General features: G+C 43.8%; 2 protein-coding genes and 1 long non-coding RNA gene across 13 annotated transcripts in view; 2 read left to right on the forward strand and 1 right to left on the reverse strand.

The window, feature by feature from the left end:
* Positions 1-14,785, forward strand: part of FAM120A (family with sequence similarity 120A) — a 53,868-nt gene extending 39,083 nt beyond the window's left edge. For 2 of the 4 annotated variants that reach the window (XM_040568184.1, XM_040568183.1), the window contains exons 13-18: positions 2,238-2,447; positions 3,401-3,584; positions 4,570-4,707; positions 6,178-6,319; positions 10,017-10,113; positions 12,883-14,785. In XM_040568184.1, coding sequence (XP_040424118.1) covers positions 2,238-2,447; positions 3,401-3,584; positions 4,570-4,707; positions 6,178-6,319; positions 10,017-10,113; positions 12,883-13,194 — 1,083 coding nt within the window. In that variant the 3' untranslated portion in view covers positions 13,195-14,785. The remainder of the gene's footprint in view (positions 1-2,237; positions 2,448-3,400; positions 3,585-4,569; positions 4,708-6,177; positions 6,320-10,016; positions 10,114-12,882) is intronic. The other 2 variants (XM_040568186.1, XM_040568185.1) reach the window with 1 other exon arrangement.
* On the reverse strand, positions 14,196-25,375 carry LOC121075226. Of its 3 annotated transcripts, none has more exons than XR_005822828.1 (3): positions 25,236-25,375; positions 21,027-21,443; positions 14,196-16,526 (listed from the first exon to the last, which is right to left on the reverse strand). It is a non-coding gene; the product is annotated as an uncharacterized LOC121075226 (long non-coding RNA). The 3 variants fall into 3 exon arrangements; XR_005822827.1 differs by lacking the exon at positions 14,196-16,526 and adding an exon at positions 18,890-19,293; XR_005822829.1 differs by lacking the exon at positions 14,196-16,526 and adding an exon at positions 18,890-20,367.
* Positions 17,272-27,395, forward strand: part of PHF2 (PHD finger protein 2) — a 104,766-nt gene continuing 94,642 nt past the window's right edge. For 3 of the 6 annotated variants that reach the window (XM_040568189.1, XM_040568188.1, XM_040568192.1), the window contains exon 1: positions 25,361-25,898. In XM_040568189.1, coding sequence (XP_040424123.1) covers positions 25,871-25,898 — 28 coding nt within the window. In that variant the 5' untranslated portion in view covers positions 25,361-25,870. Of the gene's footprint in view, positions 18,238-25,360; positions 25,899-27,395 lie in introns of those variants that run through there. The other 3 variants (XM_040568191.1, XM_040568187.1, XM_040568193.1) reach the window with 3 other exon arrangements.

Genomic DNA, 27,395 nt, shown 5'->3' on the forward strand with positions numbered 1-27,395 from the left:
ATTCATGTTACCAATCTTAATGGCAGAGTTAACAGAAAAATTAAATCGTCTTCCTTTTCCCATATTCTGAAGAATAAAAAAAAAATCCAACAGGAAAAATTTATTTGGCTGTTCTATCACTGTTGAAAAAGATATGAAGAAATACATAGGAGGACAGCTACAATGAACATCTGATGAGTTCGTGCAGGACCACTTGTTTGCTTCAGCACTCAAGACTGGATTGCTGGTAACATGAATTATAAGCATATTAGGCTCTCGAGAACAGCATTTTTGAGTATTGCTCATTAGCATAAATTCCTTGAACAGAGGCTAAATGTAAATGCAGTCTGTCAAGAGAATTGTTCAGATGTTTGCTGGAACTCCTTTTCAAGGTAGACATTCATGCTGGAAGCCCTGTGTGCTTACTGGGCCTTTCTGAATCTCAGAGGTTCTGGCTCTAAGACGACAGCAATTGTATGAGGTATGGTGCGAGGAGCAGTGCTTTGTCTTCAGGGAAGCAGTGGCAAACCTCTGCCAAAGGAACAAACTGACAGCGAGTTATCCTGTATGCTCAGAAGAAATACAGATGGTCTTATCTGAGGTGACAAACACTGGATGTAGCAGAGTAGGAGGGGAGAGTCTTTCAAAGTCTCAGTGAGAGCATGGTTTAAGATATCTACCTCAAGCTCCTAAAGGGGAGTAATTGTACCTGTAGATATCAGTGGAAACTCTAACGATAGTTTTGTAGGCAAGGCTGGATGCATCAAAAACAGCAGAGTATCGGCAATGTAGCATTCAATATCTGTTTTCAAAACACAGCACAATAAACACATAACATGCAGGGGCAGAGATTTTGGGAAAGTTATATACAAGAGTTATCAAAGACTTGATGCAAAGAGGAGGAAACCCCACTGTGAAAATTGCTGGTCTTGGAGATCTAAGAGAGGAATTCCTAGAAAAAATATTTTTTACATTCCAACACAAAATGAAAGGCAGAGACAAGGCAAGTGATGAATAGCATACAATATTTTTGTTTAATAGAAATTGTTCTCCAAGTATTAATTTTAAATCATACATGAAGAGTAATGTGGATGATTTGCATAATATGTCTTGGTTAACTGAAAGATGCAATGTTTCATGTGCTGTTGTTACTGTCTTCATATGAAGCAGCTGCTTCTCTTTTTGTTGAAGTCAGACAGAAAGAGCAGCTGAGTTTGAATCCAGCTGCATATCTGCAAAATGATCTGGATAGTCTTTTGGATCTTAAAGGTTGCTTATGCATAAGGAAGGTAACGTAGTTTAATTTTAAAATTTAATACCAAGGTCTTTAAAATGTTCCCAAGAAGGGGATGGTATTTTCAAAGGTGTTTTAGAGGACAGCAGTGATGATATTTTCTTATTCTAAAGCTAAAAATGTATTTGCTGCAAGCAAATCCTTTTTGCTTTCCCCCATCAGCTGTGAGTCACTATGTAATTCTACCTTCGTTTACCTATCCTGCATCATAAATACAGTTGTCATATTCATAAAAATATCACTTCATTTATAGGAGACACATTCTAACATAGCAAAATCTTGAACCAAGCTATTATAAAATCCGTTATTAAATGCATTGGAAAGGAAATGTGGTATGTAGGAATTAAAATTGAATGCTGACATAGAGCTCATTCCTGAAACTTTCCTTAAAAAAAATCACAGAAGCACAAGATTATTTGAAGTGAATTTTTTAATGAACTTTTCTACTGCTGATTTCCTATAAATGTCTTGTAAAGCTTTTCTTTGCTTTAATATGGTTCAGCATTGTTGGGAAAAAAAAAAAAAGAAAAACTGTACTGTATAGTACTGTATATTTATCAATGATATTACTGCAGCTAAAGTATGCATCGGATGTGTTTTAGACACTACATGCCGCAAATTCAAGATGTGTATTTTACTTAGAGCTTTTACTGACTTCTTGATAATGAATTGAATTTAAATAATTTCTTACGCTTTGTTGTTAAGAAAATAGCTTTTTACTTTTATTTCTCGCCTCTAGAGTTGATGGATGGGAACAGCAGCCTTCCCGAGTATCGCAATTTTGCGTATACAGGTTGTAGATTCCCATGGATTTTTCTAGTCAAACTGGTCATTACATGTGAAAAGTCTGATAACCTTTTAAAATCACTCTGGTTTCGAGAGTTTTGAAAATAATGCAACTATTGGAATAACTTTGAATCATATCACATTATTATCTTACTAAATAAACTATTTTTTTAAACAGATTGAGAATCTCGATCCCCGAGGAATTCAGCTGTCTGCTTTATTTATGAGTGGTGTTGATATGGCACTTTTTGCAAACGATGCTTGTGGGCAGCCAATTCCGTGGGAGCACTGCTGTCCGTGGATGTATTTTGATGGAAAATTATTCCAGACCAAGCTCATCAAAGCAAGCCGGGAGAAAGTTCCGCTCATTGACCTCTGTGATGGTCAGGTGTGTGGTTGCAGAAGTGTGACAGAATATTGTATGCTAGATTTTCAGAAATGTTAGGTGTGTTTTATCAGTCATTTACTTCACACATCATCTCTCTGCTTAAAAGGGATATACAGAGTGGATGGCTAATAGGTACTTGTCAGCTCTATTTACTCTCTTAACTCTGTTGTTGAGCTAGCAATTGTGTCACAAAGGACTGAGCTGCCATGGTTTTACAATGAAAGGAAATTTCTGATTTATTTTAAAGAGTGTGAAGTCATTCTTATAGTCCTTAAGTTCAAAATCTCTTCACATTTCTTACAGCCATCATAAAATACAACTGAATTAGATTTTTGATATACCTAGTTCATTTGAAGTTATCTAACTGTAAAAATGGAACCTGATAAAATTAACAGTTTACCGAGTGACCAAAACTTTTTTTTCCCCAACTGTTTGGGAGGTATGAAATCTTTTAACAAAACAGCTTACTTCCTACTTTTGACTCAAGGGAAGCTCCTTTTAGATTAGATGTTGATGCTGGCTGTGGTCACACTCAGGCTTGTTAGTCTCCAGACAAATTTTGTTTTGCAGTCCAGGTTTACGATGATTATTCTGTTTAAAGTTTAAAGGGCTGCATTAAGTTTTCAGAAGACTATACACTGAAGTTTCTCAGTTAATTTCTGGAAAACCCTTTTTAACTTTTATAATTTAGGTGTTTTCAACTTCTAAACTGTCTCAGTTTAGACTTCCATCTCTCTACTGATAAATAAGGATTTTCTTGTGAACACATGGTATATCGTTGAGCTATTAGTAGGTATGCAAGATAAATTATTGTAATTTACTAGCTAGCCTTGTGGTACTTATGTACTCCTCTGTTCTTTTGCTTTCTTCTTTGAATTTGTTCTGTGAACATAGCTTTGTACAATTGAAACCAGAATTCTAACATCTGTTTCTGACCTTCTCTTTATTCCTAGGCTGAGCAGGCAGCCAAGGTTGAAAAGATGCGTCAGAGCATCCTAGAAGGATTAAATTTCTCCAGGCAGAACCATCCTCTCCCTTTCCCACCTCCACCTGCCATGCCTTTCTATCCAGCTTCTATGTATCCTCGACACTTCGGGCCAGTCCCACCACCTCAGGGCAGGGGGAGAGGCTTTGCTGGTAAGTGATGGGGCAGCAGCGCAAAACACATGGGCGTGAAGCGTTACCTTGTTTTTCACATTCCCCAAATTGAACTGATTTGCTCGTTCAATTTCATAGGAAAAATACATAAAAACAACTGTTCGGCACATATTGTCCTGTGCCAATCACTGCATTTTGTTGTTATTTTTATTAGCTGTAGCCTGGCATCATGGAATGTGTTGTATTGCTGCATATTTCCATAAGGATTTTTAGTAGCTGTGCCAGACCACAATGTTTTTACAGCTATTGTATGAAAAAGCAAAAAAAAAAAAAAAAAAGAGGAACAGATCAACACTGGATGATATGAAAAGGCTCTTAAATGAACTGTACTTTGCTTCAAAATGTTCGTGTTTATAAATATGAAGAGTACCTAAATGAATGGACGCAGTCTAACTCTCAGAGTTGAAAACAACCTTTCCTCCTCCCCACCCCTCTCTATTTTGCTACAGTCATTTAACCATTGGCACCCTCGAGTGTAAATACTGGAGAGCACTGGTTAAACCATTCCAGGCTGTTTGTAGAATGATTCCCTTTTTCAAAACCACCACCAGGTGCATAGGACCGTAGTGTATCGATGCTGGCCATTCAGAGCAAGACTTTTTTGGGGTGCCACCACTGTAGCCATTGAAGCTCATTGCCAAAAAGTAGCTGCAAGCACCTGTGTGCTCGTTGCGCCGTAGAGGCTGGTGTAGCTGTTCCAAACCCGAGCAGAAGGCCCGCTCCCTGTGGACGGGAGAGCCCGTGCTCGCCGAAAGCAGCAGGAGGGCTTTGGCCAGGGCTCCCCGAGGCACCGCGTAGGCCTGGGCTGGGCCCAGGCACTTCTCACCCGGTGCACAGGAGCGTGGCCCCTGCTGCTGGCGCTGGGAGGAAGGAAGGAGGCAGCAGTGGCCCTGCTAGGGGCCTTCCCGGATGCCTGCCCCCCTCACAGCTTTTCCCCTGTCTTTCTTTACCCTGGGTCTAACAGGAGTCTATGGCTTCGGAGGCCCTTATGGGGAAACAGTAGCCACAGGTGCTTACCGGGCCTTCCGGGTGGCGGCAGCGGCAGGACACTCCGGAGCCTTCTCTGGCAATGACAGCAACAGGACTAGCAAGTTTCAGGGCGGTAATTATACCCCAAACCCTTTTCTTAGAGCTTCTGGCAACAGCTTCCTTCACTTTATGGTTTGGTCTGAGGCTTCCTACTGACTCCAGTTTCCCTCTCTCCCTAACCATCTCAGCTCTCCCCCTCCGCAGCCAGCCTGGCTGCTGCGAGGCCGTGCTTTCCGCTCTGCTGCCCGGGCTGTCCCGGCCCCACGCACCCCTCGGTGCCAGCCTCTTGCGCCTAGAAACCCTCCTTCGGGCACAGAATAGCTGCAAACGCAACGAGCCCTTCTGTCTCCTGCGCTTTCAAATGTGAGGGTGCAGTCTGTCGTGAGCTGAACTGTGCTGGAACCTATTAACAGTCACTTCCTAAAATGCGGGGACAATTGAGCTTTTCGTAAAACAACACAGTATAGAAGTTACTGACTTCAGTTACTGCTAACCCATTCCTTGCTGGCGTCAGTGTCAGTGTGGTTGTAGGCGTGAGACTGACTTACACATTTGTGTGTCCATTGCTTTTCTCCTATACGAGGTGAGACAATGGAAATCTGCAAATTCCAATCCCTTGTTTCGGGTGGAATTTTTCCATACGTGTAGCTGTTCTTTCTGGCCTCTGAGCTTTTATTCTAAGAGCGCACATACCTCTAATGCTTCATTGTGTGAGTAACTTTGCCCCCGTAAATAACGTGCATTTGAAGCTGAAAGACTTGTACAGGGAAGTACAAACCTTTTTGAACTTAATATACTAGGAACTAAATTACTGATTAACGTTTGATGACTAATCGTGGCTGTGTAAATGCTGTATTTTGTAACCCTTTCAGTGCTGATGGTCTTACCAGTAACATCTGACTCAGCTGTACTTACCTTCTTGAACTATGTTTCGCCCTAGTGTTGATTTTTAAGTGCACAACACAGATGTAAAGATGAGCAACGTGAATTAAAATTATATTCAAATTTTGGACAGTAGCTATTTCAGCTGCTTTCTGTGGAGGTGGAAGAATAAACCTATCTTTTACACTGAGATCAGTTTAAATGCTATATTTTTATTAAGGCTTAGCATTAGTATAGATAATTCTGCCTAATAAGTTGTTTACAGGTCATCTTTGTGTCTTATGCTGATACTCGATGTTCACTAAAAAGTGCTTTTAAGCCTTCAAAAACCACTTCATTAGGATTGCAGGAAAAAATCTTCAGATAACTTGTAAAATTTCACTTCGGTTTCTCAATGCTTGTTTAAATTGTGTTTTTAGTTACTGAAACTGAAGTATTCGAGATCATTTTTTCTTTGCAAAATTCATACATGTTTTTAAAAAGATGGAGGGGAGGACTCTTTAAAGTTACAGTTATTCTGAAAGACACAGAATGAAAAATAGTTTACCAATATCCAAAGAGGAAACTGTACATGTAATCTGAACCAACAAGCTTTCCATTCATTAGTAACTTTAATGTTGCAAATGTGAAGATCAAGTTTTGGTTTTGCTTTTGTGTGCAGGAGTCCAACCTATTCCTTCTCAGGGAGGGAAACTTGAAATTGCCGGCACTGTAGTCGGCCATTGGGCTGGAAGCAGACGTGGACGAGGGGGTAGAGGGCCATTTCCTCTGCAGGTCGTTTCTGTGGGAGGACCAGCGAGAGGGTAAGTGCAGTCTTGTGGAATGTACTTTTCATGTCATTTAATGATCAGGGAAAAAAAAACAAAGGAAAACGGGGGAAAGTTGCAGGCATTAGAAGTTGCATGCAACACATTTTAGGATACCTTACACAAGTTATACCCACTGAGTATTCAAGAAAAGCGATTACATTCATGTTAAGATGTTTTTAATCAGTTATTCAGATGAGTATAAGCACTTTTATGTGCAAAAAACATTCATACTCTGAATCTGAGAGATGAGCTGGATCGTTTTGTACAAGATGACGACTCAGGGGCTTTCCCTTACATGAAATCAATAAATACCTTATACCTGATCAAAACTGTCACAGCATTCAATTTTTTTTGTCATGGTAGAACATTTATAACCAAGTGTGATAAATTTTTTAATAGCTTCATTATGTAATTCTTCTGTGAAGCTGAAAACAAGGACGTTTCTAGGTTTAATAGTTCACTGCTACTGTCAAGATGGGAGATGTGCTTAAAAGAATGCTAATTTCTTCATCTCTTTCACTCCGCTTCACTACAGCTGAAATTACGTGTGCACAACATTTCTGAAAAATAAATAATTCGTGCAGGAGTATCTAGTGTTTTACTGTTTTAGGATTGTTTTTTCCATGGGTTTATTATTCACATCACAGAGCTGTCTGTCGTCTTTGATTAAGATTGCATCTGTTACAGTAAACTGTCCCAAAGTTATGTGATGAATGTATTACATGTCTCGTCAACTATATTAAAGGAATGGAGTAAATTAGGTATATTTATGTGGTTTTGAGCCAGGAAGTGTCTGAAAGAATAAGTCTCAAACTGCATAGAATAATAAAATTTCTACACTAACAGAATAAGTCTTGAATTCCTCTCTGTCCATTAATGAAGTCAAATGTGCAATATTAAGCATAGTGCTAAAGTCAGTATGAACTGTGTGAATGCCTGTCTTGTTGGACTGAGTGAGGAGATGGTTAGACCTGAAGCCCCGGGACAAGGGAGAGAGGCAAGAGCTGAAGGGTAAAAACAACAGAAGCAAAGATGAAAAGTTCAGCAGCAGCAGACAGCATTGGTGTAAGAACAGAGCTGACACCTTAAGGGGTGCAAATTTAGTTAGGCACACTTTATTCCCAAGGTTGGGATTCAGTTGCCAGAACATATGCCTCTAGTGCTGTTTTAGACACTTCAGACAGCTCTCCTAAGGTAACTGGCTGTGCAGGTTAGCAGGACCTATAGGACACCTGTGCTCTTCTGGAGCAGCAGACCAGCTCAAGGATGTGCTGAGGCACAAGACTCTTTTGCATATTTTAATCCTTCTCCTCAGTTTTAGTGGACAAAAATAACATTTCATGAGGCTAACGTGTGATTACAAATTCTCCAGTCCGTGGATGGACTACTACAGAGCTTTTTCCTTCAGTTAAGTACACTGACTGCACTACTGCTTGTGAAAAATGTCCAGGTAAATTATATTGCCATAATCAAGATTGCTGTCAGAGTGAGGCACCCTGAGTGGTTATCTGGAGACACCTTCAGGCTCAGATCTGTCTTACATTTATACATACCATTGACTTCATAAAATAACAGTTCCTCCATTTTCTGAAGAAGCAAATGCATGAATTTATGGAAAACAGCAGCAGCCAGAAACTAACACTGGAAAGTCTCAAGTTAATTTCCCTCCTTAGCTGGGTAGCAGTCACAATACTAACAGGATTTTATTGCCCCTTTGTGCTCCATAAAGTACCTTTATGGCAGAGAAATGCTGTTCTCCAATAGTAGCTTTTGAGTTAGGATTTAAAATACCTGATGTTTTCCTTCTGTCAGAAGCACTACCTTTGGCCAGTTAGGTTTGGATGCAAGTTGTCACCTCAGAAAGACAAGGAAGCTGCCAGAGCTAGATCTTCCTGTCTATGTTAAATCATAACTGATACTAAATTCTTTACATCTAGAATTACTAGAATTAGTCAAAGAGGAAAAGCTACCACAGGCAGGTTAGCTGTTTGTTGTTTTAGTTTGTATGAAAATTAAACGTAGTAGGAAAACGCTAATGCTATTGTTCAATCTAAAGCCAAGTATTATATCAAGTATTATAAAGATTGGGGTCCTTGTCTGCAGATGCCATTTCTTACTAATGAACACTTGACTAGGAAAGAGCACATTTCATTGACTGCAATTTATCATCTAGCTGTACACAATTATTTTCCATTTTTTATCTGTTTCAGCAGAGGGGATCATGTCAAGCTTGTTTATGGCATTGTCTTATGTCTGCGCAACACTGAACTTGAATGTTGTTCTTATATAAAATTATACCAGCTGCTTTTAACTAGCTTTGATCCATTAGTATATCTAGCGTGATACTAATCTGAGTTGGAAAAATCTATTATTCAGTTTCCTGAAGGGTATACTTTCACCACTTTAAAAAAAAAAAAAAAAAAAAAAAGGAACAGGTAAGTCATCTTAAAATCTTTGGAAAGAATGCAGTGAGAGTCATTAAACATAAAACACAATTCTTTCCTCCTTATCCTTTGCTTTGACTTTGAAAATCCAGTATTTAATTTCTTGTACTGCAATGTGTGCGTGTGTGAATCTGCAATGTGTGAGGAAAGACTCGCATGGCACAGATCGGTGTTTCTCTGCTTTGTCAGTTCAGCCTAACTGGGTTGCTACAGCATAGCAGCAGCAGGAAATAGGAGCACTGAGCAAAATCTTCATTCCTCTTTAAGCTGTTATTTGTACAGCTCATAGGGACCTTACTGGCATATGGGAATTGTTACATGATGAAACAGTAGGTATATGGATGTTAAGCATGTGGAAACATTGGGTACACAGAAGTATCCAGCAGCATCTGGCTGCCCTGTGCTAGCTTCAGGGGAGTCTGTGTTCATGTTGCGACCTCCCGGTGTTGGGCAGGGGATTTGGAGGAAAAGTAGAGCAATCACCTGTCTCCAGTAGAGATAACAAAAAGAAGTTTTAGGCAAGAAATAGTTCTTGACACAACAATGAAGGAAGTTGCATTTCTGCAATTGATTGCATTAAAAGTTTTAACTGAGTGAAAGTTTGTTTTGATCTAATCTTTACTGAATCAAATCAAAAAGCCACCACCTGATGTATCCTGGTTGGAAGATTCCCATTTAAAAGCATCCAAACTTGATATATTGCTACATGGCAAATCGGGCTGAAGCCTCCATTTTTTCCCTCAGATTTTTAGAAGAAATCAGATAAAAGGAAGAAAGGCAAAATAAAAAATTGCTTCAGTTTTGATGGGAGAATTCAAAATTATCTATGTCTAGCATATTTATGTGTGGGGAGTGTTATTAAATGGGAGAAATAGCCTTTCAAGTGGTTTGAGTTGTTTGCACGTTTTTTAAGGCGAAAGTATTTTGAGCTCTGTTTTTAAAGGACTGTAAAGATAACTTGACATCTTGAAAATGTTTTTGCAAAGTTTGAAAGTACTTAGTTATTGTTTATCATAAAGTGAAATATAGGAATAGTGATTTTACTGCTAGCAAAATGAAGTTTTTTAGATTTCATACACTTGTAAGTAGTAGAACACTAATTCTTAATTAGGCAGTCATGTATGAAATGTAAATGGTAGTCACTAGACGGTAAAGCTAGAAAAAAACATTCTGCAAGCAAGATGAAATTTAATGTACTTTGAGATTAAGTTGATGTGCGTTTTTTCTTCTTTTTCCTCAACTTATAGGCGTCCTAGAGGAGTTATTTCCACTCCAGTGATAAGAACTTTTGGAAGAGGCGGAAGGTACTATGGGAGAGGCTATAAAAGCCAGGGAGCAATTCAGGTAATAAAGCCATGTGCCTGACCCTCTAGTTCATAGGCTAGTATGGTATGGACTTCCAGGCCACCTAATACTGACAAGCACAACTTGAAAATATAAAAGTGTTTCTTACAGTGATCTTGCCTACGTGTTGAAACTGTAAGCTGCACATAAAGACAACAGGCTAGTTTTGCATCTCAATCACAAGCAAACTTTGGTTATAAAGACAGAAGCGGAAAATGTATTTTGATAGGAAGGTTGTGCCTACACAGTTCTAACCAGTTGTGGGAGTAGAAGAGAATTTAGAAAAATGGGAGAAATACAAAGCTGAAACAAATTAGCAGTTTCTGTTCCCACCCCCAGTCTTTCCCAGTTTTTTTTTTTTTTTTTTTTTCCTGGAGCCACAGTCCAATCTCATGAAGAAAAAATAGTAGCAGTAGAAGATTTTTTGCTGCTGCATGGCTCCAAATCAAAGAACTTACATTAAACTTCTAGGAAACAACAGACCAGTCTTTGCCCCCTGAGCACACAGTTTCATTTTTGATGACAATATACAAAGAGTCTGTGGATCATAATTTTTGTCTTTTCCACGGATCCTTTAAATATAGCTGAAGCAAACTGATGTTTCATATTAAATGCGAATTGCTTCAGAGTTGTGTTTTCCTCCCTTTTTTCATTGTTCTTACTGCTATGCAGTTTTCAATGTTGAAAATCCCAAGGGTAATGGATGAGTGGGTAGTAAATAGGCGGAAAAGTTTCAGAATAAATATATCATATGGTTCTTTGATTTGTCATGTAGACATTAGAATGTAAGAGTAGCAAAATGTTTGCAGGTATCAGACAGTAAGAGAAGGGATGTTCTCCAGTGGGTAATGAAGCAACTATTAACTTAAAGTAAAACTTGCTGTTTTAGATGTAAAAATGGAAATACTTCTCTTGTTAAATTTCTATTTACACAGATTGTGTTGTCTATAGATGTACTTATGTATTTAAAGTTTTAGCTCTTGTACTTTAAATAGAAGAGAAATCACTGTTAATTATATAGTATCTCATTTCCAAGTACTTAATTCCATGAAATAAAGCAAGCCTGGAGAAGGAGTTCCCAAATATGCTGGGCTTCCTGCAGGTTTACATATGTAAATGTAGTTCAGAAAGGACCTGCAGGTAAGATGGTAGACAGCCTTACCAGCCTGTCAGCAAGTTTGTGCAGTCACATTTTTATTAATAATATATGATTTGGATGGTAAATACTTGTAATGGCAAGTAGTTTGGTCTAAAACTGTGCCTGTGATATGAAGAGGAAAGATAAATAGTGACATTTTCTGCAAACTGGCCCTGAGCTCATCAAATTTTACTATTGTCAGTCACTCTACTGTAGTATATGTTCCTTTTACAAGAAGAAAAAAATAAAAAAGATGGATTAAAATGCATGTGGTAGGGAGAATTTCGGAAGCTTAATACATAACAAGTAGATTTTTATACCCAGTTAAGATTAACTGGCAACAGTGTGCTTCCCTGTCCTACAAACCTGGGCAGTTAAGGAAAGAATGCTGATGTAGGGCCAGATTCAGACATGCACATTTGCAACAAGTAAAATCCTTCCTGGAGAATCCAGTGGCTTTATTGATACAGGTTACGAGGTGCCATGGATAAAGGTTGGAGAATCTGATGGAAATAAGCAGTTTGTATTTATTGAACATAAGACATGCTTATTTCTTCACAAGATAAGATCTTTCACTCTTGATCTGGAAACACAAAAAAGCATGTATTTAAAATATAATGCTTACTAAAGCCTGAAAAAAGTACATTTACACACATGATAAATACTCATTGTTCTCATATGCCAATTATATTCCTATGCAATGTTACTCCAGAATATTTTCTGATTTCTCTAGAAAACAAGGCTTATGATACTGATAGTAGAGAACAACAGTTCTTAAGTTTTTCACCTGCAAAATCTTTCAGTCATTCATGAGAGTACTAACCATGCTGGCTTTAGTATGTCAGAATTATTACACTATGAAACTGTGTGCTATTGTTCAAGTTGTATAAGATATCCATATCTTAGTCATTTCTTAGTATTTGACTTTGTTAACAGCGTGACAGATAAGTACAGTACATTGCTTCTTAGCAACCCAACCTACTTACTTCTTGTTGTTTAAAGCCTGTTATGTTTCTGGAATGCTAAGATTCATTGTTACAGATGCTTAAAAACTAAATATACATTCTAATGCTGCATAAGTATGTTTTTTATTGCTATACTCAGTTGTGTAAGATTCTGCTATATGCTTTTCATATGAAATCACGTGCCTAATCTCAGAAGCGTATAGACTAGTACAGATAATATTGCATGGTACTTTTGCACTTCTTAAAAGTTCTGCAAAAATAAGTTTTGGTTTGTATTTGAATACTGTGTAATCATATCATTAAATTATAATGTATATGAACCAAGAAGCAGAGTTAAGCTGTATATTGTTTCTCAGTTTTGGTATTTCTATACTTTTGTGTAGCTTTTACATTATGAAATAACTGAGGCTTCAAAGTATAAAGTGCATTTTACCACAGGAACATCAAAAGGCACGGCTAGAAGGCACTCAAATCTGAAATTCCTTTCACGTCTGTGCTCTGATGTTAATTTTGTATGACACTTCGTTTTTCAGCAGTACATAATATTCAGTGTTTACTTGTGATACTTCTGCACATTGCATGCTACCTATTAATAGTGTCATTGTAACAGATTGTAAATATATAGCAGTGGTTCTTCAGTAATTTTCTTCTTTTCTTAAAAAATAGGGCAAACCTCCTTATGCTGCTTCAGCAGAAGAAGTAGCCAAAGAACTTAAGTCAAAATCAGAGGAATCTAAATCCTCAATTGTGTCTTCAGATGGATCCCTGGCTGAAAATGGAGTTGTGAATGAGGAAAAACCAGCTTCCCAGATGAATGGGAATACAGGAGACATCAGGGCTTCCAATCAGTCTGAAAGTGCCTTGAGTAATGACTCTAAAATGTGCAATACAAATCCTCACTTAAATGCACTAAATGCAGACAGTGTTTGCCATAAAGATGATACTCTTGAGGCCACTGTCTTAAAAAAAGAAGAGTAAACTTATTTTTTATAGAGGGTGAAGGATGTTGGGAAGGGTCAGGATTAGGAATATCTGGAAAGAAAGAGAGCCTACAGTTACGTACATTTTTTCCTTTCCGTAAGAGAAAAATGAGGACTTTGGAAATTCGGATCCCTCTTTGATGTCAGAGATTTAAACAACACATTTTTAGTTTTAACCAGTTGTAGTCAAAATGCTACAATAAAACAAAAAAGAAAGAGAATGAAGAGCATTTGACTCCCGCACTTAAAATGAAGTATACATAAAGTTTAAACTGGTTATGACAAAAGCTTGTAGTTTTGTTTTTTTGAAATATAAAGAAAACAAATTTTGGCAGTCTTTAAGTATATATAGCTTAAAATATAATTTTTAGTACTTGGCACCATATGTATGCCATTATATTTGATTTTGCATTACTGTGTCACAATAAAGCTTTCTTTAAGGCTTTGATTTCATGATTATGGGGGGAAAAAGGCACAACCACAGTTTTTTCTTTCTTAAATTTCATCACCGTTGATGTGGTTCTTTTGTGTTAAAATGTGCAAACTATCGAAACTAAAAATTATAGAGTAATATTGCAGTTCTGCTGATTTTAAATATACATCATACATACTTTACAAGCAAGTTAAATGGAGATAAACTTGAAATCATAGAAGATGCAAATGACCTTTCAAAATAAACACAATGTGTTCTGAAACTTTTTGTGACTAATACCATGCATCCGTGATCAATGAACTATGTGGTTTTGAATCAGACGTAGACCATTAGTACTACTATTTGAGCTAAACTTCTGCATGGTTCATAATTTTTAAAGTGTGTAGTTAATATTATGCATGTTATTGTCCTCTTTCTTCCATTCTTACAAGTACTGTGCCCATTTGCAAAAGAAAAAGCTAATAATCAGTAATAGTCCTATAAAAGATGTTAACTATGTTTAGTCATTGACTGATCTTGCTCTAACCTTAAAATTTTGTGATTATTGACCTCTGTTGCATTTATTCTAAAACTTAAAAAAAAAAAAATTATCTAGCCGTTTTGAATATCAACGTTACCCTGGTGTACTCATTGCTGTATGCATTATTGTTCTCTGTTGCTGTTTTATGCCTTCATATTAGCAAATATGAAATTCTGTGAAAAACAAAAAAAAAAAGCTTTGATCTTCAAAAAAAAAAAAAGTACCCCCCTTCTGTAGCAGGAAACAAATGGCTTGTTCTTGAGAACTTTCCCATCAAGAATTTAGTATAAGCAAATATACCTGTATCATTTTGATGTTTTTGTTAGTGTTTCCAAACTTAATGTACTTCAAAATCAGAATCATTTCTTTATATTCGTTTTCATATAATTCTCCTGATGCTCTTCATCACACATTAGTGATCAGAAATGAGGTGTAATTCCCCATTCCCTGCCCGCAAGAGCTAAGTAGGTATCTTAATGTAAGTTGAAGGGAGTTCTGCCCCAACTCATGGATTGTGCAAGAATGAACTACTGTTGGGTTTGATTGGTTGTAGATGGATTGTGGTGTGGTGTATTTGAAGGCTATTGAATGCAACTTACAGTGCTTAATAAAAATCTTTATTCTTTTAGTATAAAATACTGTATGCCTTTTTTGTCAAATATTTTTTAATTACATGTTGTAAATAAAAGTTTTCCTATGCCCAAATAAAGTGATTGAGTTAGCAGACTACATACACTATGTCCTCCTGAAAGACAGAAAGAAAACAAAGCAAAACTTTCATATGCTGCCATTCCTGGGAAATAGCACACTTAATCAGAGTAATGCTGTGTCCTTTTTATTTTATACAGCTGTTTCAGATGCCCACTCTTAAATGCAAGATAGCTAATGAGATGCAAATATTTGACAGAAATAACAAGGACAGTTGTTTAAAAAGAAAAAGGCCATCCCCAGGTGCTTGCAGTGGTGCATCAGTATTATGTTTGACATACAAGATGATCAGCACTGCTTGTATCCCAGCTCCTTGTAGCTGAGAGCAAATTATTCTGTTATGTGAGCATTATGGATCACATAATGGATCGTACTGACATAACACGAGTAGTTATACGTTTATACCTAGGTTGATATCAGAATAGCTTTTCTGTCTAGGCACGCCCTTATTGTCTGCTGTCTCTATCTAAATGTTCATCTGTTTACTCTAGTGCCTGACACACATTGTTAAAAACAGTCTTGCCCTGAGCGTTTTTGATCTCATGTTGTGTCTACATGAGCAGTATTAACAGCTCTGTGCTCTTACTATAGATGCAGTTTATAGCAGCGCAGCTGTGTTTTGTGCAAATTGCAGCAATCATTCTTCCTCTCTCCCTTCAGAAGTGAAGTGAGCTGGAGAGGAGCAGTTTTCCTGGTATAACAGCAGCTATGCTGGGGATTCTGTTGCTGAGCTCTTGGGACTGTGTCCCTTCCTGCCCAGCAACCATGCAGTACTATTCTCCCACTGTGGAGTGTGTGTTCCATCTCTTGCTCTGGTGAAGTTACAAGGCACCAGTTGCCCCCTCTTGCAACAGCAGAGAGGATGTATTCCACTGCTATAGCATAAACCAGTCACTGCCATGCAATAATCGATGTCAACAAAAATAAATCTTGTCTGATGTTGCCTACATAGATATTACCTGTGTGCCATGTGCTGGAAGTACAGTGACTTCACGCCTTTCCTTAGTGTAACTAAACCTGCAAAATTTGTCATGTGTAGCTGGAGTGCAACTAGCTATCCACACAAGCATGACTGAAGTCAGGATGTGAAAGTACAGCAAATGGACTAGATCATTGCCCCAAATACAAAGCGATGCATTGACTGTTTCCAGAAATTATGGTGAAAGTTCGGCTTGCATTACGTTTGTGCCTGTTACCCGGAGCACTTCCTTCATGGCCCATTTCAGTGCCTGGCACTGCCCCCGGGAGGCCAGAACCTGTCTTCTCGGGCAAAAACGACATGGGGCTGGCAGAGGCAGATGCTGAGGCAAGAGGAGGACAAGCTCTCGGCAGCTGGTAGATGCTTGTGGAAGTCTCTGGGGGAGTCTGCAGGTACAGTTTGAGCAGGAACATGAGAATCTAATTCAGAACCAACACTTTTTTTCTTCTTGCTCTCTGCAGTGTGGATGAACAGTTTGGCAACTGAGAATTGGGGTGATGCAGCAGTAGCAACTCTGGGGCTGAGCACAGGCTGCACACTCACAGGTTAGGGGGAGCTGAACAATGTGGTGAATCCACTCAGTGGAGGTACACGCGTGGGTGCGTGTCTTCACCCTTGGACCAGAGGCTGTGGGCACAGGAAGCGGGTTGTAATCCCTCTGCTACTAATGCAGTAGTCTCGAGTAGATTCCTGCAGGAATTACAGTGCATTTAAAATTAATTTAATCCTTTTCCAAAGGTTTACATCTCACGCTTCCTGACAAATGTCTTTCATACATGGGTTTATACATCTGCACATACATCATGTTGATTTTCACTGTCACATGAACTTTTTTGTTGTGTTAATTGAATTAGTGAACATTTTTTAATAATCTATTGCCATGCGTAGACAGGTTGCCTGTATCTCCTGAAACAACGCTGGACTTGGGGCTCACAGCAGCTCTGCCCCGAGCATGGAGACATTGAGGCAGCTGCCCTACATTTCGCTGGTGGTCCTCTCTTCTCTCTGCAGTCCTCTGCTGCCAGTCGTATGGGGACCATGCAGCACTGGGGCTGCAGCACACCTGCTGGGCGGTGGCAAAGGGTGGCCACACCAAACGCAGGCTTATGCACTGCCATAAGGTTTACTGTTAATGACCCAGAAAAATGTCTTGGGCACTGACTGCGAAGGCAGAAGTCAGCTCCTTGCCACGCAGCAAGTCTTTGCACTCTGTGGATGCAGCATCTGGAACAGGTGCCCAAGACTGGAGGGTTCATTATTATTTATATAGGCCAACGTGGTGTACGAGAAGTGAGCCTTTTCATTTCTCAAGTGAAAACTGATAGGAACAAAGATGATGGCTGCCAGACCTCCCAGCTTACATGCAGCCAGGACGTCACTACCCATCTCCAAGGCGAGAGCTACACGGGGGTATCAGCCACCAGGGTCCTGCAGCAGGGTGCTGGGGACTGTGCTGTGCCGACCAGATGTGGCTCTGAGGCCAGCTCTGTGCCCTGGCTCCAGATATGGAGCCCATCTCACAGCTCCCATTGCCCAAGCACAAGGAGGGGGGCTGGTCCCACGGGTGCAGGGAGAGCCCAGCGTTGGGTTAGAGAAGGGCAGTCAGAGAGATGTGAGCTGAAGTGACCTGATGGAGTACTGGTGGGCGAGCAGTGTGCTGGGGAAGAGCCAGAACCATCTCATTTCCTCTGCTCGTGGCCGTGCTGTGGCAGGAGGTGGCTGTGTCATGGCCGAAGTGCTGCGAACAGGCCTTGGACTGCGGCCACGAGGCAGACTCAGGGCCTTCTGGTGGGAACAGCCGGCCGGTGAGTGAGCTGGCTGGTGGGGTGTTGAGAAGGGCCAGCTCAACCCTCACAGCAATTTTGGTGGTATTTTTCACCTATAGCTGTGACTACTACAAGTAGAATAATAGACAGCCCCTGCCCTCCTGCATTTGCAGCAAGCTTTGCTCCGCTCCTTCCAGGCTCTCCACAGGCCCTGGAGGCCTTGTCGTGACCCATTTTTGCCTCCTTACAGGAGGTGAGCTGTGGGGCTAAAGCTGGATCGGATCAATGCAGCAGTACACAGCTAAGTGCAAAAGGCGCAGCAGCCCGAAGGGAAGTCAGGCAGGAGGCAAGGAGAGCTTTTGTAGCACAGCCTTACCTTGTGCCATAGGACATCCCTTTCTCTCAGCCCACCTGCAGCCTAGAGACGAGGCAAAAGGAAGGGCAACGTAACAAGCAATTAGGCAGACCTCATTATCACAGTGGCAGGCCTATGAGAGGAGAAGCTTGGGCTGGGTGCCCCCAGGTGAGCCTGGTCTGCAATCACCAGGCATGGATGGCCTCCTTCCTTCAGGGACCAGGCTGTGTGCTGGGGTTGGCAGGGTGTGAGCACGGTGCTTCTTGTGGCCAAGCAGCAGGTAAGAGCTGATCTGTGTCTGTATTTAATACGCAAGTGAGGGGTGTCAGTGCCAGGAGGGATTTGGTTGTCCTGGCAGGAGAAGGTGTAGTTCTGAATGTTTTGTGGGGTTGTAATGAGTTGTTGGTTTGGTGTTTAGGCCTAGGTGTGCTTTGTGATGAAGGGTGGGCCTGGTTTCTGGTTGTAGTCACATCTGTCCTCACGTAGTTACGCAGATGAATTTGACAATATAAACAAAAAACATGAGGGGATGAGTTTGACAATATAAAGAAAAAAAAAAACATGACGGGACCCTGAAAATATAAAGTAAAAGTTGGGGTAGGTGCTACAGAGGAGCAGGAGTGCTGCAGATTCCTGTTGTCTCTCAGCTTGTTTCATAGTGGTGCAGTTACAGCACTTGTGACAAAGTGTAGTGCCCTGTGGTGTGCCTCCTGACCAGGATACATCCACCTTTTCGGATGAAACAGCCTCAAGTGACCCTTGTAAGTACAAGTAAGAAATTCCAAAATAAAATGCAGGAGGAGCTTCAAGTCTTCGTTGCAACTTCCCCCTTGGACTCTGATATCGTAATGGATGGAGGCAGAAGGCAGCTCTCAGCACAGCAGCGTGCTTTGGGTGAAAATAACAAAATACGAGTCCGACTGCCAAGTTATGAAATCTTGTTTACAAATGGTTTAAATGTTTATAAAAACATTTTGCATGAGGCTCCTCAGTGGCCATGTTACTCGAGTAATCCTGGCCAAAATCACTTTCACAAAGCACTTCTGGAAGCTGCAGCCTGGCCCTGCAGCCTTCGTGTGCTGGGCAGAGCTGCTGCTGGGCAGAGCTGCAGCTGGGCGAACGAGGTCGCTGCTGGCCCTGAGGAGCTTCTGCTGCCCCTGAGGGTGACCTGGGGATGAGGCAGGGCATTATCCCTCCAGAATGTGGCTTTTCCCTTGAAGAGCAGAAGAGTTGGCAACCAAGTACTGATTTCTAGAGATTGCAACTGAACCTCTTCTGATGGTTTTTCTGCTTGGTGCGCCTCAGACCTCAGCTCTTGCTGGTGACTCCTGCAGTCCTACGGTGACAGTGACAAGCAGTCTGTCCATGCAGCCCATTGCTCCAAGAACCAACCATGAGAGCAGCAAAGGATTTTAAAAAAATACATATTTTTCCCTTTCTTTTTGTCTTTTCATTCTTATTTGCATCAGTGGCTGTGGACTCTGCTCTGACTTTAAACTTGCATCTGCACTGATGTATTTGGGCTGCTTTTCCTGGGGGCTCGTGGATGCTTTGGGTGCTTTGATGTACCAAGCACTGGGTGAAGTGAGGCCTTTTCAGGGAGGGAGCGGGACAGATTGCTGCTGCTTTCATCCAGCAGATGAGTTGTGAGGGAAGCCTCCTGGCTTGTGCTGTAGGTGGCAACTCTGACTCCTCTTCAGTGGCTCCTGCTGCCTGTGGGAATGCTGCTGCCCTGCTCGTGGTGTGCCAGCTAAATCACACTTGTAGCTGAGATTATGACGATTTGCCAGGGGAGGTATTGTAAATCCAGACTGGCAGATACAGCTGCTCTGTACTGCCTGTCTAAATTGGCTGTTTCCTTAGAGAGTAGAAGCCCAATTTAACCAGGACTTAGGAAAGAGGCAATGACTGCAGGGTGCATGAAAGAGGGGAGGGATGTGCAGGAGTACCAAGCCTTAGGCTTTTGTTTGTGAGTGCAAACGAGTGCCTGAGCTCCCGCTGCTTCGCTCGCCCGCAGTGCCTGCAGAGGGCTGCCGAGCACAACCGCGCTGGGCCTTGCCTGCCTCCCACACCGCAGCCTCCGCCACAACACTTCCTGAGCACTAGGGGCCTTCCAGGGTGTGTGGAACTTGGACACCGGGCAAATTGTGAACACAGTCCAACGAACATGCTGGGAAATGTGTTGCCCAGCTCACAGACCGTGGCCCAGGAGCAACTGGCTTGAAGTGGAGCGGACGTGTGGCCTCGCAGTGAGGCTTTGCAAGCTGCAGGCCCCTCGGCTGCGAGGCGTACGGAGGTTTGGCTTCTCCTCTGGCTCACGCCAGCACAGCTTCTTGCTTGTCCAGGCGAGGAGCTGGGTCGGTGGCTGGGTTTGCTGTCCTGTCTGTGGGGAGCCAGGGTGCGTCTCAGGCTGTGTGTGAGAGGTTACAGAGCGAAGGCTGGAGCAAGAGGGTGGGCGGCGAAGCCCCTGCGCCGCGGCCTCCCAGCCCAACCCCTTTGCCAGCCGCCTGTCTCACTTACACAAGTGTTTCTGATGAGTTAAAGCAGGTTGATATAACACTACATGACTGGGTGTTTTGCATGTTGGAGGATGTGGCCTGTAGGAATCGGCCAAGTCCCCATCCAGTGATGGAAAGGTGGTAGGTTGATACGGGAGGCTGCTCTCGGACTCAGCCCTCACTTACTGTCCTCTCCTTGCTCTTGCCACAGCCCAAGCGGGGATGGTGTGCTTCTCTGATATTTATTTTAATTTTTTGTATTTAAGCTATCCTCCTGAAAGTTAAGTTTGATGAACTATTGCACATGTAATGTGTGTGGTGAGAGAAAAGGCATAGCTGGTGTGATGCTTCCTGCCACCTGGGCTCTAAAAGTGAGGACTATGTTTAATGGAAATATTTCTATTGCTGAATTAAATGTTTGCTTCTGTCACAGAGCTTAGTAAAATGTGACAGTCATTCCACTACTTTATGCCCTGCTGTAAAACACAGACAATAAACACTTCAAAAATATTTCTGTACCCAATGTTCATTAAATTGCAGGAGGCTTTGGCTAATAAATGTATATACTTACTTCAACAAGCACATCTGCCAGCACACCTGAAAGGCTGCAGGATGTGGTCAGGGTGATGCTGCAAGGCAGATGATTGCTCTTTGATCCCACTGCCCTCTCTGGGGCTCCCCCCTGGCTGCAGCAGTGGCACAGGAATACCAGGAAGGGTGGTGGTGCTGGAGGACTACTCGTGATTTTCTGAATTATTAGAATCTTTTCCTCAAAAAAAAAAAAAAAAGCATTTGAAATCTTAAAGTCTTGTACAAAATGCTGGTAAGTTTTTATTGACATCTGATAGGATGGTCAAAGTTCAGGTTTTATGAACCCTGCAGATTCTGGTGAGCCATGCTGAAGACACAATTTTATTGTCAGTACAATGCTGATGCCCGATGAAGTAGCTTCCTTGTGTCAAGGTTCGGTGTAACATGAGATTGTGTGCTGAAATACGAGGCAAAAGGAAAGTGTTTGAGTCGAAAGGTACATATATGGACTGCTAAATGCAATTTGCGTTAACTGTTATGAATACAAAATAAATTCTTTAACTAGATCTTTAAGCTAATTTGCTACATGAAGGGCCCTTTTAACCTAGTCTCCAATTACAGTTTCAGTGATTTTAAATTACAAATGCTGTTTACATTCTTGACTGCCTTGCTTCAAACGGCATATCTCATTATTCCCCCTGGTTTGGAATTTGGGTTTACTTGGGTGTTTTATTACAGCATTTGAACTGCTGGCTCTGTGTATTTACTGTAAAGTTCTCCACAGGACAGCCCTGGCACTGTGAGTACTGCGTGACCGCTTGTGCCCATGGTAGACCTGCAGGTTGCTTCCCACTGTTATCTCACTTGGCCTCCGCTTCTGCCCATGGCAGAGCTGAACAATCACAGGAGACAGCGTGTGCAAGCTCTCTGTTCAGATCCTTAACTCAGCTGTATGTTTTTAGAAACCACGACATCATAGTGTTTTGTGAGATCTAACCAATTAATGTAATAAGGAGATCTGGTATCAGATGAGGAAAACTGGAAGGGACGTATGCTGTCACCAACTAGCTCCTCTCTTGCTAAAGCTCAGTGATCCCTGTTGTTTCAAGGTTGGTTTCATAGATATCTTCTTTGTAAACATTTACTTAATGAGCAGATATGGTCGAAGGGGAAAAGAAGTTAATGTGGTTTACTTCTTTACACTAGCAGTGAAATAACTCCAGGGACAACGTGTCTAAAGCTACAGAGAGGGACCTTGTATGTACCACTGTAGAGGAAATCTACAGGAAGTACAAAATGATAATAAGGAAAAACTGGAAAGCTCAAAAAATGGTAATAATGAGCTTCCCTCTAATAAAGAGCTGATAATGGTAATAAAGAGCTTCCCTCTGTGCTGGTGGTCAAGTCAGAGCCTTTTCTGTGCGCCTCCCCAGGCCAGGAACCCGAGAGCTGAGTATTGTGAGCCTTTGCTGTTTGCAATCAAAGAGCAGATGGAGGCTCCTCAGAAGTGCCCAGGTAATTCAGAATGTCACAGCTGGTGAGGCTTGTGTTCCGGGATCACCTAAATACTCCAGAAAAATCTCATCCCTTTCCAGAAGCTCAAAGATGGCAGCAGATCTCTGTGTGTGTGGTAGCCCCCGGGCTCCTAGTGCTGTGTGAGCTTGGCCTACAGCTAAGCTGCTGTGAGCATCCTGTCTGCGGAGTCTGCTGTCACCATGCAGGTGTTTTCTGGGCAGCTGTTTGGGCTTATGCTGTTGGGTGGTTGTTGCTGTTGTTTTTCCTATCGTTTTAAAAATATTTATTAAAAACTTGCTTCAGAATTTCAAACAAGTTAACTCAGTGATCAAAAAATTATGTTAGGTTAAGGCATCTCAGCATCGCTCCACCACTCGCTCCTCCCTGTGTGAGACCAGCCAAGCACCCTCCTTGCACGGCTCCTGGGTCTATAGAAAAACTCAGAACAATGAGACAACCTCACCGATTAGTTTCTTTATCTGCTAATCCCTGGCAAAATGAATTGTACAACGTCTGAGTTGCCAGAACAGAGCATCCGAGTCTCCCCTAACTTGTTTCTATGCGGTTTTGGCAGTGTCAGCTCCAGCAGCATCCGGCACGCCATCAGACAACCCCACCAACTTTGCACAAACGCTTGTGCTGGTGGCGCCTCTCTGCTGCTGGAGCAGAGAGCAGCAGGGGACAGCGGAGAAGCCTCACACTGCTCGGACCGCGTCTGTGGAGTAGTGTCTGGCTACACCCCCGTGCAGCCCAGCCACCCTTTGTTGTGGCCACCAAAATCCCCACAGTGTTAGGAGGGTTTCTTTCCCCAGTGGCTGCAGTGGAGACGTGCTGATGCTAGAATTTCAGGCGGTGCTTTGGAAATAGGACTGTTTTCATGGCGATGCTTGTGGAACTCGAAGAAAGGCAACGAGGATGTGATTTTTCACAGAACATATGGGTTTGGTAGCTCATAAACCAGGAACAAGGCACTCCAGGTTGCAGTTGCATGCCTTTCTAGTGTGCGGAGGCAAGAAAACAATTTTTGCTTGACTGTCCCATAATACTAAAGGTTATCAAAATCAACAAAAGTTCTATCTAAACCTTTCCTGCAAAGCTGAGAGGTTCTGATGGATGTGGTTGGCATGTTCAGGTGGTGACGAGGGGATCCTATAAAAGCCCACGTAACTCTTGTGATGGTTTTCTGGGCCTTGTCTCCTCATCCTGCATTACTGCCTAGACTTGCTCTTCTACTTTTCTGGTTGAAACCCCGAGCAATTAAAATCATGATAAATCAATTTAAAGTTAAAAGGGGTCTGATTTTTAGAGGACAAGATCCTTACACCACTCAGCATAATGAGGAAAATAGGCCCCTTTGTGTGCCTCAAAACGTCATTCAAAACAACTGAGTCATGATGTAAAATGTAGGCCTATAAACTTAGCCCTGTGTTACCACACCTTGAGCTATGCTAGAAATTTAGTTTCACTCGTAAACATTCATGGTAGACCCAGGAATGTAATTTCTGACACTAGTTCAATGTAGCTCTGCATGAACACTGACTGAAAGTCATTGCTGTGGCATGTAAATTCGATGGGCAAGGCAAGTAGTTTTGACAGTGTCTCTTCAATTGGCCTAGACAGGTTCTGCCTGTGCTGACAATGGCCTTATCTCTGCGGGGGGGAAAAAAAATAGAACTCAAGTTATTTGGGCCCTTGAATTCCCCTTGTCCACTACAGGTGATTTCTGATGATTTTTGCTGACTGCTGAAAAAACAGAAAGGTGTCCATTTTTTTTCTCTACTGACAAATAGATATATTCCCCCGTCCCCCAAATGAGATGGATTCAAGACACCAAATCAATCGTAACTGGCAATCACAGGTCAGGTGGGACTTCTTGTGACTACTTTATGAGAAGTTTTTGCACATCTATGAGAAGTGTGCCAGTAGCTATCAAACACACTCAGAACATATATCCCAGCAAAACATCCCAAAGTGTGACTATTTTAACCACCCTAACAGCTGTTTGGAGCCTAGGTGTTGGGGGAAATTCTCAATCTCGGTTCAAATTTTGCCTTCACCCCCGCTGTTTACTGCTCTCTGTCCATGAGGAAGCCGGTGTCTGTGGGCAGTTGTAGTCTGGGGCTACGCAGGAGTTGTGTGTCCTAGTGGCACCCCACAGCACGTAGCCCGTACCTGCTGGCTTTGGGCCGGTGCTTTGCAGGCACGGGGTGTTTATTTTCACCTCTGCTGTAGCAGCCCTGCTTGCTCTGTGGCTAGTGGCGATCGGACCAGCACATGCAGAAGCAGGTACCCTCACACGGACTGCAATTCTACCAAACAACTAGCAGGCCATTTATAATTATTTTTTTTCTTTTTTAATATAAATCAACACCCGTGCAGCTTGTGCCCAAAGGCCCCTAACCACCCCCAGGGTACTACCCAGTGGGGTGTCCTGTCAGCCGGGGGTGCAGCACGGTGGCTATGAACTGCTTGGAAGCGTGGATGCTCCGCACCTGGCCGCGGAGGGAGAGCTGCCCTTAGCTGGGGGCGTCCGAGCCTGGCTGCAGGACGGGGGGTATTGGGGAGGCAGCGGGGGGCACCGGGGGGGGGGGGGGTCTCGACCCCCTGCCCCCGTCCCTGGGCACCCCCCGCCGTTCCCGGGCCACTTTAAAAAGTCCCTCCCGGGGCACCGCACCGGCAAAAGCCCCAGGCACAAAGCGACCCCTCTCGGGCCCCGAGAGCCCCCCGAACTCACCCGGCTCGGAGCGGAGCAAAGCGGAGCTGCCGCCTGGCCTCGCCTCGCCTCGCCTCGCCTCGCCTCCCCCGCCGCCGCCCGCCCCAGCAGAGGAAATATTGCAATGTTGCAAGCTGACGTAAGGACATTACAAGGAAAGGGCTACATTTCGGAGTGTTTATGAAAAGCCTCGGTACTGTACTGTCACCAGGGGGCATGCAATATAATGCATTTCGCCAAACATTTTGAATAATAATCATTTAACAACAACAACAACAAAAAAGCCCCAGTCCGGTCGGTCGGCGCTCGCGGAGCCGGAGGAACCATGCAGCCAAACTTTGCGAAGCCCTTTATTATTTTTCTGACATTGCTCGCTCGCCCTTGAGGAGCCGTAATTGCATTATCTGATTTTTCCCCCCCCCTTCTTTTTTTCCCCCTTCCCCCCCCCCTCCCCGCTCCGTCTCTCGACATTGCAAATTTGCTGGCATTTTGGAAGGAGAAGCAGCAAAAGCTACCTAGCGGCAGGAGCCGCAGCGAGCCCTGCTCGCTTGTCTGGGAGTCCAGTGTTGTTTTGAAGGGAGCTAACATGGCGACGGTGCCCGTCTATTGCATCTGTAGGCTGCCATACGACGTAACCCGCTTCATGATTGAATGCGATGCCTGCAAGGACTGGTTTCACGGCAGGTAACACAAAGAGATCGGGCCTTTTCCCCCCTTTCGCCGCGATCCCCCCCTCTCGCTCGGTGCCTTTCGCCTCCTTTTCTCTCTCCAGGGCAGAGCGAGGGAGACGGTGCCGTTGGAGCCGCTGCCGTGTGCAGTTTTCCAACAGGCCTTTTTGGAGAGGAGGAGGAGGAGCCACTCTGCCCCCGTCTCTCTCTCTCTCTCTGTTGTATTTTTTTTTTGTTTTGTTTTGTAAATTTCGCTCAATTCTCCTCACAAAGCCCCCCCCCCCCCCCCCCCCCTTTCTCCCCGGGGCTCCGGTGTCATTGGGGTGGGGGGGCTATTGTGCTTTCCCCGGGGCGGGCAGCCGCCGAGCGGGGACCGCGCTCGCCCCGCCGCGGGGGCCGCTCCTGCGGGGACCGGAGCTCAGCGGGGGCCCTGCGGCTCCCCCCGGCCGCTCGCAGGAGCGGCTCGGAGGCGGCGGGGCGTCCCGGGGCTCGGCCGCCCTGTCAGCAGGTCGGCCGCACGGAGCCGCGGGCCCCCGCGCGGGGGTTTTCTCTCTCTTTTTTTTTTTTTTTTTTTTTTCCTCTCTCTCTCCTCTCCTCACCACCCCGCAGCACCGGGTGTTTCTGACAGGGCTGCTGCCATCGCCGCGCCAGCCTCTCGCCTTAACCCTTGGCGGGGCGAGCCGGGCGGCGGCGGGGCAGGGCGAGGGCTGAGGAAAGGGAGGTGTGTGTGTGTGTGTGTGTGTGTGTACGGGGGGGAACGCGGCGCCGCCGCCGCTGCTGAGGGCCGGGCTCCACACGCGCCCTGGCGGAGGGGAAGCGCGGCCACGCTGGCTCCGCCGCGCCGAGGGGGGAAGCCCCTCCGCACCCGGGGAGCGACGGCCCCGAGGCGGGGCGCGGCCGGGCGGGGAAGACCCCGGCGGGGGAGAGCCCGCCCCTCCGCCGGGCAGGGCCGGGCAGGGCGCCCACGCCTCCGCGGGGACGAGCAGGGTCCCCCCGGTCCCCTCCCGGCTCCCCCCCCGGTCCCTCCGCCGCCGTGTGGCGCCGAGCCCCGGCGGCTCCCGGACAATGGGCTCCCGCCTTTGAACGGCCCCAGCCGCCCCAAGGGCCGCCCCTGAGGGCTGCAGCCCCTCCGAGGGGGCTTGTTTAGGGCGGACAAAGGCGGGCTGGGGCTCTCGCCCCGGTTCTCCCCTAAAGCATTGTCATGGAAAGCAAGCGCAGGCGGGCTTTTGTGCAGGAGACAATGGCAGAGCGAGCGCGCTCGAGTTAACGCCGCGAAACTGAACTTCGGGAGCGTTTCGCTTTTTTTTTTTTTTTTTTCCTTTCTTTGTTCTGCTCTTTTCCCTCCGCGGTGAGAGCAATGGGGAAGTCGGCAGAGGGGCTGAGGAGCCGGGTGGCGGGGCGGGGAGGCAAGGGACGGGGAGAGCCAGAGAGTCACGGTCAAAATTAAAATCCAGTCTGTCACAGGACGAGCGCTGGGCACGGGTGGTGGTCGGTGAGGTTAAATTGTGTTAAA

Source organism: Cygnus olor, chromosome 10 (assembly GCF_009769625.2).
Source record: "Cygnus olor isolate bCygOlo1 chromosome 10, bCygOlo1.pri.v2, whole genome shotgun sequence".
Classification (NCBI taxonomy): domain Eukaryota; kingdom Metazoa; phylum Chordata; class Aves; order Anseriformes; family Anatidae; genus Cygnus; species Cygnus olor.